The sequence below is a fragment of the Blastocystis hominis genome (assembly GCF_000151665.1).
Source record: "Blastocystis hominis, Singapore isolate B (sub-type 7) whole genome shotgun sequence assembly, scaffold_0".
In the NCBI taxonomy this organism is placed as follows: Eukaryota; class Bigyra; order Opalinata; family Blastocystidae; genus Blastocystis; species Blastocystis hominis.
Window position 1 is genome coordinate 1204362 of NW_013171815.1, and position 11062 is coordinate 1215423.

The 11062-nt window shown below is 45.5% G+C and overlaps 4 protein-coding genes; 2 read left to right on the plus strand and 2 right to left on the minus strand.

The window, feature by feature from the left end:
* Positions 1-636: 636 nt before the first annotated feature.
* Positions 637-1287, plus strand: GSBLH_T00000392001 (uncharacterized protein; the record flags this gene model as incomplete). Its single annotated transcript, XM_013038595.1, has 2 exons — positions 637-780; positions 814-1287. 2 exons carry the CDS (start codon positions 637-639, stop codon positions 1285-1287), a joined length of 618 nt encoding a protein of 205 aa, XP_012894049.1.
* A 2524-nt stretch (positions 1288-3811) lies between these two features.
* GSBLH_T00000394001 (Histone H3) lies at positions 3812-4263 on the minus strand (the record flags this gene model as incomplete). XM_013038596.1 has 1 exon in its annotated part: positions 3812-4263. The coding sequence occupies one exon, from the start codon at positions 4261-4263 to the stop codon at positions 3856-3858; it is 408 nt and encodes a 135-aa protein (XP_012894050.1). The 3' UTR covers positions 3812-3855.
* Positions 4264-4480: 217 nt separating this feature from the next.
* GSBLH_T00000395001 (Histone H4) lies at positions 4481-4821 on the plus strand (the record flags this gene model as incomplete). XM_013038597.1 has 1 exon in its annotated part: positions 4481-4821. The coding sequence occupies one exon, from the start codon at positions 4481-4483 to the stop codon at positions 4790-4792; it is 312 nt and encodes a 103-aa protein (XP_012894051.1). The 3' UTR covers positions 4793-4821.
* Positions 4822-7433: 2612 nt separating this feature from the next.
* Positions 7434-9461, minus strand: GSBLH_T00000396001 (uncharacterized protein; the record flags this gene model as incomplete). XM_013038598.1 has 7 exons in its annotated part: positions 7434-7775; positions 7806-8058; positions 8090-8296; positions 8327-8725; positions 8759-8832; positions 8862-9114; positions 9144-9461. 7 exons carry the CDS (start codon positions 9459-9461, stop codon positions 7441-7443), a joined length of 1839 nt encoding a protein of 612 aa, XP_012894052.1. The 3' UTR covers positions 7434-7440.
* Positions 9462-11062: the final 1601 nt, after the last annotated feature.

An 11062-nucleotide genomic window follows, 5' to 3' on the forward strand; every position in this document is an offset into this window, starting at 1 on the left:
TCCACCATCACGGGATCGCCTCTCATATCCCTCATGACCAGTTTGTCGATGTGTCCTCCAGCAATAAACGGATTCAGCGAACAGAACACACGATCGTACATCATGTGGTTCGAGATATCGATACTCCGCACATGCAGATCTTTCTTCTGAAAGGCTCCCACCAAAATTGGCCACGCCACGTTCGTCCCCGCGATGTTCAGCGTGTGCAACGCAGGTCTACATTTCAGCTATTCCTCTTCTCACCCTACGGATTGCAGTCGACCAGCCAATTGCTCAGTGCGCTGGATCCGTCGGGACCCAGTGTGTTGAACGCGATATCTAGTTCCTCCAGCGAGTTCGATAGAGGATTCTCTTGCAGCATATCGAAGAAGTGTACCAAAGCGCTCTGGTTCAGCGAGCAATGCGCTAGCGAGAGCTTTCGCAGCGCAGGCAAAGCAGGGAGCATTAAATCGAGAAACTCGAAGGAGAGTGGAATATGCCGCAGCACCAGCGAGCGCAGCGCGCTGTTTTTATTCTCCTCCAGCGCCTCCGGAAGCAAATGCAGCGACTATTCGAAATACAATAACCGCGGATACCTTGGCGGGAATCGAGACGTCGTCGATCACGAGAGAGGTCACCGTGGAGTTCGATCGAAGCATGGCGGCGAGAGCCCGCGGGAGACAATCGTCGCTGGCGTGCACGCCGCAGATTTCCACATGTTCGAACCATCTGCATGGCAGGCTCCAGCCAATCACACGTGTCCCAGCGAAGCAGCTCGATGAGCGCGGCGCTCTGCGCGGCGTCCACGCGACGACGCGCGGGTGAGATGATGAGTTGGCGGGAACCGTGCTCAATCCGGTCGGTGAGATCAGTATCGACATCCAAGAGCGGGAATGTTGCGTATTTATTGCAGAGAAGGGTGAACCTATTTCAGAAGGTGGAGAGGAGAACAAACATGGAATGAACAGCGTCACGATAGGCGGAAGGGTTGGTGAGAGGATCGGGACGGGGAGATTGAGGAGTGAAGGAGGTGTGGGCGAGGAGGGTGGGTTGCAGGGAAACAATGGCGCGTTGGGAGTCAGGAATGAGAGCACAGAGCTGATTGTAGCGATCGAGGAGGGAGGCGATGAGCTGCTCGTTGTGGAGGGCGTGGAAGGTGATGCCCCACCCATCCATTTCAATGGAGATTCGGTCGGAATCGTCCAATGTGAGATAACGCATATCGGTGATGAGACCTTCACGGGCTTCCTGGATATGAGAGGTGGAAACAGTGTAAACTCGATAGCCGGACATAAGGCCTGCGCGTAAAGTGAGGATTCGGAACTGAGTAATGACGATCACTCGTTTTTCTATTTTTTGTTTTCGTCTGTTTGTTAGATGAATTATGTGCCGGTCACTTGTGTTGCTTGTCGACATTTGTGGCGTAGACGATCGTCTCCCCCTTCGATTCAACAAGCTTTGACACAGCTTCTATACAAAAAGGGCTGCAGACAATGTACTCAGTTGAGATGCGAACAATGAATTCATCAGGAATCTGAATATAGCAAGATTGAATCATGACGACCCACCTGATTCTCGTCCAATAGGATGGATTTGTAGGTTTTTGTATACGAAATAGGTCGAATTTGCACAAGAATAGTGTTGCTAGTACATTGCACACAGATTTGGAACAGGATATCCAACTTTTGGCATCGGGTGGTTTATTGAAGAAGGAAGGTAGTCTAACCAATTGAGTACTCTGTGACCAACCTATTTACAATTATAAATATTCTAGAAGCCCAGTCCTTGCAACATGCCTTCTTAGTCTCCTACAACTTTCCGCCCATAGGAATCTCAATTTTACAACAAACAACACAAAAAAAAACATCCATCCACTCCAAACCATTTTATATTTGTCTCATCTGGGGCACATAATGCACCACCGCGTCCCAATGCTGCACCAGCGACTTCGCCTCCATCTCTTTTCTCGCCTCCAAATCGCTGTCACAGTCGATCATCGCGAACTCGGTGAAATGTGGCTGCTTCACCACTCCGCTCCACAGCTGCGTGCATCCATTATCTCCCGTTTCTCCCGTTTCTCCCGTTTCTCCATCCACCGTTTCATTCCATCGAATTCGGTGCATGAGCAGCTTGGTGTAATGCCGCATGGCCTTCTTGGTCCCCTCCACATACAGCATCACGCACCGCGCCGCGGGCACGATACAGCACTACACCTCGCACGTCTCCCTCTCGCCTACCCTCCCCACCAAATGATACTGCGACGCGTTCACGCTCACTTTGAACCGCAGCCGCTTATCCGACAGCCGCTCGATGCGGAACAACGCGGCCTCCATCTCCGCGCCCCTCACGCCGATCACCTTCCGCTCCCGCTTCGCCGCGGCTTCCTGCGGCGTCAGCTTCCTTCCATTTCACGCATCCTCCGCGCCTACCGCTCCTCGTTCCGACGCTGATGCGCCAGCTCGCGCTGCTCGATCTGCTCCCGCACCTTCCGGTCCGCCTCCGTCGGGTGCATCAGCGCCTCCGTTCCCAGCACCTGCTTGAAGTTCCGGTACGTTAACTACTCACAACCGCGGGAATAAACGTACTTTCGGCTCCGGAGCCGGAATGGCACCGCTGAGAATCAGGTTCCGCTTCGCTTCCTCGCGCTGCGCGCGCTGCAGACGACGCTCTTTCTTCCGCTCCTACCCGTGAAACGCCCGCACCGAATCCACTTTCTTCGTGTACATCACCACCGGAGCGGTTTCCGCGGGGAGACGGTTGCGTTCAACGGGGACCGGGTGCTCGACCACGCTGTGCGTTAGGGGAAACGGGGAAACCAAAACTCTTTGGTCAGGCAGAGATCGAAGCGAAGCGACGACCACGCATCCGAACCGCCGAAACTCCCGGTGAAACTCCCGTCCCGGACGGATTCGCGCAGTTCCGCGGGGAGAAAGTCGGCGTCCCACCATTCCATGGCGGGAACGGGGTTGTGAGGGGGAGGAGGGAGCGATGTCGCGTCCGGGATGGGCGTTTCGGGGGCTTGGGAGTCCGCGGGGATCTCGGGTTTCAGCGCTTCGGCGAGCGTTTGCTTGCTGACGAGGGCGCGAGCTGTTTTGCTGCGCATCTCCTCGGCAAGCTTTGTGTAGGTTCCTTGTTTGATGAAGGTCAGAGCATTTTTCCGACGAACGTCGCGGGAAGAGACCTTAATGCGAGGATCCAGTAGTGAACGGTTCTTTAGCTTGTTTTTGAAACTCGCTTTCGTAGAATTTAATGAAGCGAGGTAACTAAACGTTATTTCAAAGCAAATGGTGCGAACGGGTTAATCTGTGATTTTGGCTGCTGCTTTCGATTGATCGCCAGCGTGTACTCTGGCTTAATAATTTCTGCCTCGATCACTTCACCAAACTCGTTGAGCTCTCTTCCTTTCTCATCAAAGCGAAGAGACCGTGTCACTGTCGATGTCGGTTTGACTGATAATAAATACTGACTGGAATCGGTAGTTGCAAAGGAGGAAGGAAGGGGCTTCACGGATTCTACCTTCTTCGGCTCAGCTGCAGTGCCTCCCTCGAGTCTGCGCTGAGGGCTCTCAGAATTAGATCGAGCTTCTCGCCTGGATCGAGAACGGTCATGCCTATGACTCCTGCGCGAACTCTCACTCCGATCTCTTCTACGAGAGTATTCGCGGCTTCTGGAACGACTGTCATCATGATGGCGATGATGATGTCGATCACGGCTACGATCACGATGTCGATGACGACTTCGGTCGCGACTCTCACTTCGACTCGATAGCTGTCGATGCGAATGAGATCCCATAAGGTAAATAACAAATAATAATGTATAAAACAAAAACAAAGTGGGATGGTATTGACAAATACCAGATGAACAATTTTTCTTTCTTTACTTTTCGTTGCGGATGCGACGAGCCAGCTGCATATCTCTCGGCATGATCGTCACACGCTTGGCGTGGATGGCGCACAGGTTGGTATCTTCGAACAGAGAAACCAGGTAAGCCTCAGCAGCCTCCTGAAGAGCCATCACAGCAGATCCCTGGAAACGGAGATCGTTCTTGAAGTCCTGAGCCACCTCGCGCACCAGTCTCTGGAAGGGCAGCTTGCGGATCAGAAGCTCAGTGCTCTTCTGATACTTGCGGATCTCACGCAGAGCCACAGTTCCGGGGCGATAACGATGGGGCTTCTTCACGGCTCCAGCAGCGGGCGAACTCTTACGAGCGGCCTTGGTAGCCAGTTGCTTACGAGGAACCTTTCCTCCAGTGCTTTTACGAGCAGTTTGCTTAGTACGAGCCATTGCTAAAAGGAAACAAATAATGCCAAAATGAAAAAAGGGAGGGAACAGTGAAAATCCCTGCCGCCAAAAATAGGGGAAATCATTGGTTGAAATTGGACGAAGTTGAATTTAAACCAATAATATGATGATATACTGTTTGGACGATTATTGTATGCTGAAATCAAATATGTAAACCTTGACTAAAAAGTCATAATAAATTTCAAACACTACATACGAAATGTCTGGACGTGGAAAAGGAGGAAAGGGACTTGGAAAGGGAGGAGCGAAGAGACATCGCAAGGTGATGCGTGATAACATTCTGGGTATTACGAAGCCCGCCATTCGTCGTCTGGCTCGCAGAGGAGGAGTGAAGCGTATCTCGGGTCTGATCTATGATGAAACCCGTTCTGTGCTGAAGACCTTCCTTGACGGAGTGGTTCGTGACGCTGTGACGTACACGGAGCACGCCAAGAGAAAGACTGTGACTGCTATGGACGTTGTGTACGCGCTGAAGAGACAGGGAAGAACCCTGTACGGTTTCGGCTATTAATCTGGTATTTTTGAATGCCATATGTTTTATTTTTATTTGTTGGAGACATAAGAGTGAAATGTATTTGAGATTTATGAAGAAGGTTTTGAAAATTCAAATTGCTCCTCTTTGTTCAGCAGTCATTTTCCGATATGTTTCTGAATGGGAGATATTGAGTAGTTCATGCAGTTCGGCTGCACACCAATTGTTAAGGCAATGTATATGCATTATTATTCTGAATACCTCAGTGGGGAGAAGAATTCTTAAAGGAGAGATAGTGGCTTATTGGTTAGATATCTATATAGAAATGTAGATTCTGTTCAAGAGATAAACTCATCGTGGTAAAACAAAATAGAGGAAATGGAAATTCACCAATTACACTATGTTCGGTGAATGGGGTCCAATCAACGAATGAGATTACTTTGGAAGTTTATAAGCTGTACCAATAGTTTAGAGTGAAAGCGACAAGGATCACAATCGAACAATTTCAATATTATAAAATAGAGTAGATATATAATAACGCGTTTGATGTTGTGTAATATACGAGGATTCGAATGAAGAAATGATGACTAAATCCTGATCTCTGACCAAAGAATGAGAGTCTTGGATTTGATACAAGCAAACAAAGTAAGCATTGAGTATACAACGGTCACTGAATTGAATCGAATTGAATTGATTACAGTAACAGATGCAATGTGGGAATTACTCCTTGATTTAGTGGACAAGATCAAATAGAAAAAAAGAGACATCTAATATAGAAATACAATGCTCACATAAATACTCGATATTGATTTTGATTGTACATCCATAAATGGGCGATTATACCAGTCACCTGGTAGATACACATATTGAAGATTTGGAATATCTAAATGCAATCAATTATCAATTATCTAAAATACTGTCCAGTGTTACCGAATGAGGCCAAACGAAGTTGCTGCCCTCAGAATTGATGGATGTTAGATTTGGAAGATCTACAAAACAAATCATTTCAAATCATGTCATTCGCACTTTGCATTAGCAACGAACTTGATTCTTCATTCTGTCCATAAAGTGCAAATTTACCAAGTTTAATGGACTGTAGTGATGGAAGATCTACATCGATCATTTCATTCGAATTCATTCAATACTTTCAATGATTGTTGATGAGGATAATTCAAACGTACAGCCACCTAACATAATAGATTGTAGATTTGGAAGATCTATGAATTCAAACATTCATTATCAGTTCAATACCTCGAATCACAAATGAACTACTACGGAAGTTGTACGATTCTTTTCCCATAGTACCAATTTGAATGGATTGTAATTGTGGACAATTCTTCAATTCAAAGTCTCCAGCAAAATCACTGAAACTATATTCACCAATTTGAATGGATTCCAATGATTCACAATTCAATATGTGGAATGATTTCGATTCATCTCTTCCACAACGACCATTCTTATTCTGAGTGAATGAGTTCTTGCCAATTCTCAAAGTTTTCAATCGATTCAATCCATCGATTTGGAATGTTTGTACTGATCCAAAACAATCATTGCCGATTTCGATTGATTCCAAATTACGCAACCACGAAACATCCCAATCAACCAATACACAATGGTCACTCAGTTTCAATTGTTTCGTTCCGATATAAATGGGTTTGCTTCCATCTCCGCAATAATCTTTATAAACCTCACTTTCAATTCCATTATACCATTCACATTCTTTCATTAACTTGCCTGATAGATCATAGACTTTTCCACTTCCAAATCGCTTATCATCACACCAATATCCTTCATATTCAATACATCCATTATTGTGATAACTCGTTCCATATCCAAATCGTTTCCAATTGATTATTATGCCCTTGTACACCAATATTCCATCATCATCATACATTTCACCATATCCAAATGGAATTCCACTTTTCCCTTCTTTTCCTTTTTCTTTTTCTGTCAATACCAAGCCTTCAAATCGACTTCCATGATCCAAATCCACTATTCCCTCTGTTACGGCTTTTTCATTATATGAAATACGGCCAATTTGGTGATTTCCAAATACTTTCAACACTTTCTGATCATTGAGAACAAATCCTTGATTCATGAATACTCCATTATTGAATTGCAATACTACACATTCTCTATTACTCAATATGAGTGAAATCAAGCCATCTACCTTCATTTCTTTACCCAATTGAATTTGTACATTTTGAATAATAGAACTATCAATATGATAGTTACTAATAGCCGAATTGACAAAATCAGCAATGTTTTGCATCGAGAAATTAAGTTATAATCGTTTTTTTCTAAAACTAATGCATTATGTAATGGATTTACTATTATCAATGATTCTATGATATCTATTTCTGCATTATTCTCCCTGTTTCTGAAAATTACTATGACTCTGAGATTTTCTAGTTAGAAAAAACAAAGATAATTATATTCATAGCCACGATTCCATTTTTCCATATATTATCCCCTCACTCTAATTATTCAATTCTTATTAGCCCAACATTGCAAACAAGACCACCTGGAAATCATATTATCTTCATTTCAATATTACTTAGCGTTGTTCTTATTCCCGATCATTTGAGCTGATATCCTTGAGCATGCTTTTCTCCTGTATATACTCTCCTACACTAAACATGCCAATGATCTCAACCAAACTGTTTCTCACAAACATACAACAACCCCTAAAAAGCTAGAAGATCGGTCTTGGCACGATGCTTGACTACAGCTCCTTCTTCATTACTCTTCTTCGCCTTCTGCAAATCCACCGCAGAATATCCGAACTCGTTCTTTCGAGTCTTATCGACCGGATAAATCCACATCTGGTACAGATAAATAAAGAAGATCACATCATCACGGAAGCAAGCGATTCGATGCAGCATGGGCATCTTGATCACAAACGAGAACATATCGTCAATAAACGTATTGAGCGTCTTATAGATCATGGCATTGATCGGAATGTGAGCCACACTCTTCAGCTTGTAGTTGATAAACAGCTGGGGCGTCATCGAAATGAATCCTGCGCCTTACGATTCCCCTTCTCTCCTACCGAACAGATACACAAAGTTCGTCAGCGAGGTGATAATCCAATCGTACCACGACTTGTGCGTCTCGTAGATCAGCGAGTACACCGCGTACCCCGCCACCAACGGATACAAAATCACCATCAAATGCTTCATCGCGATGTCGTCGTACTCCTTCGTCTTGCTCGTGCTGTACGTCGCGCGGTCGCGAATTCGAAGAACCGGCATGTTCCCCTTCCAATAGAAGCGAATCTTCACCGCCTTGGTGACCTTCCACAGCTGCAACTCAGCCTCCTCGCCCAGCGTTTACCTCGATCAGAAGGCCCACGGCGTTGGAGATCAGGATCATCATGGAGGTCTCGTTGTTGATGAGATAAAGCAGCACGATCAGATTCACGAACACGTTCATGAACACTGTGCGAACCGACAAGCCCTCCATGTTGTTCCGATTGCGCCAGAAACTGATCTCGTTCTTGAACGCCAGCGTGTCGAACACGCTGTGCAGCGCCGAAACCACCTACGCTTCACGCTTCTCCCGCGATCCTACCGCGGTTATGATCAATAACGTGGGGTTCGTCTCCAAGAACATCGCCTTGATGTCGTCGAAGTCGCTCTCCGTCGCGGCTCCCATCGCCTTCTGCATCTCCAGCACGGTTCCCATCTGCCCGATCATCTGTCCCTTGAAGAATCCGAAGGCCTTGAAGGAGATGGTGAGCGGAAGCTCGGCTAGGGAGTCGTTAATCGGCATCAAATGTTTGTTCATCAGCACGAATTCGTTCACTTCCACGTTCGGCGTGTACGTCATGGTGGCGTCGTCCAGGTAGTAATCCTTCATCTGGGGAGGAATCTGGCCGCCTTGCAGGCCTTTCGCGAAGGGGATCACGTAGAGGTGCAACATCGGAATCCAGTAATTGATGATCTTGGGAGGCTCCGTGGATTTGTGTGTCTAAAGTAGAGAGAGAGAGCGAGAGAAAAGTACGAGGAGTGTGGAAGAGTTGGAGAGAAGGTTGTACTGCTCCGCGACGGTGATATTCGGCTTATAGCGATTGAGCTCTACAGTCCAGCGCAGAATGAAACGCTACGATACACCGTGTGGGTTTGGCCCTTAATGGAGACACAGCCGCGCTCCATGGAAGGCTCGATGCCCGCCACTCCGAAGAAGAGATGTGCAAAGTAGGTGCCGTTGTTGAGAAGACCCTCGGTCATGGGAAGCGTAATATTCACTTCGTTGTACTCCATCGAAGAACTGTAGGGCTGCGACTCGCGCTTGTACAAGAGGTGAGCGTCATCGATCGTACAGTCCTCTTTGGACTCGGAAGCATACACGTACACGGACTAAATCACACAAAAATGAAAAAGCATACACAAGGAGCACCGTCCTTCAGAATTGGCAAATAACCCTTCCCCTTAATACCCTTGTTGACTGGCATCATTCCCTTCATCATTCCAAATATCGAAGAAACAGGATTTACGGGAGCGTCTTGCTCTACAGGCTTCTGTTCCTTGTACGTCTGGTTGTACTGTTCGATAATGGATGCCGGAGTCTGAGGCTTTGCAGGCTGTGTGAAACTGGACATCAAACTTCGAATCATAAAGAAGATCAGCATCATCGTTAAAAGGTTCATGCGAGGCTGCTCTTCCTCTTGCCCTGGCTGTTGCTGCTGTTGCTGCGGGTTTTGCATCTTGCTTAATGTATTTAGAAATACTTTGAAAGGCAAAATCGACCCGATTTTTGGAGTTTATTGTTCATACAAACAAATTGTACACATCAATCATAAATATAATATAGGAAAATAAAATCAAACGGAAAAGGTAGAGAATAGAGAGTTTGTTACATGGACATCAGAAAATTCTTGGGATTGATACGATGACGCATCCGCTTCTTCTTCACAATATTGATCTTCCCATCCAGGTACATATGTCCCTACAAATAATATACTATACACCAAAGCCGAACAGATTCCATTTGAATAACCGTCTTTTTCGCCTCATACTTCTTCACCATCTTAAAAGTATCTCTACACTTTCAAATCCACTCTTCATTTCTTACATCATTTTGCACAGTGTACGAGCTAGGGAGTCGTTTAGTTCCCAATAATGAAACTTTGAGTCCTTCATTTGAGAATTACCTTGGGACTGTGTTTCTCTCCGAGATACAATTCCAATTCCTCTATTCATCACCTTCCAAGCAAGTAGAGCATACGTTTGAGAACTGCGAGAATGTTGTGAACTTTGAGAATTAGAGGTGCTAATAGCCATTAACTTTGAGTTTGAACTTGGAAACACTTTGTAACTAACCGAAAGCGAGCTTCTTTTGGGACTTGCTTCCGGAGCAACGCTTCCCGAGGAATTATCGTCCATAAAGGAGAAATGAGTCGATTTACATGATCCGCTTTGGAACTGAAGCGCGGGTTCCAGCATGTCTGAAAAGCTCAGTTGGGCTGATGAGATACGCATCACCTCTTTGCAAACAAGAGAGTCAGACATTGCCGCCATAGACAATCAGAAATAATGAGGAGGCAAATTCTTTGCCGCCAAAAAAGATGGAAACATTTGGTCGCGGTTATAGTTTGAATCTGGCGGAACAGTATTTCATTACTAACATGCCTACGCGTGCTCTTGTACAGAGCCATACTTTTCCAGATGATAGAGAGGCGAGCGCTCTCCATCCACACACACTATGACGATGAAGAAATACAATTCCCCAGATTTTCTTTATTCTATGGAGGACAAATATTATGATTTTGTGCTAGACAACGAGGATAAGGAGCTCTCCGTATGCATATTGTAAAAAGACCATTTGTTATAGACTCAAGCGTACTTAAATCACGAGAATAAAATATATGTTTATGATGATTCTGTACATTCGAGAGATTGTGTTGAAAAGTAGGTTTTTGGAACCAATGTTCGGTCTGAGAGAAATGAAAGTGTCTTCGGGGTATTCCATGGCGTTCGGCACTTATGTCACAGATCGATAGAGAGGAATCGTATCTTGATGGTGAGATCGACGTAATGCAGACAACACAAAGTCCACCCTCGCGTATCTTTTTTAGTATTTCCTTTAGAATCCAGAGAGTTTATTAAAGAGATTATACGGATCGATCAAGAGACTAATTCGCTGTACAACCATTGAATGGGAGATTGTGCTTTATTTTTATTTCAGCTTTACCTCTAGGTGTTGTTTGTGTGTTTGACACTGCTCATCACCATTGTTGGAATTCGAACTTACATTTACGCCTGGTCATGGGAGCACAACGTAGCAATTACTATCATCGAAGTCACT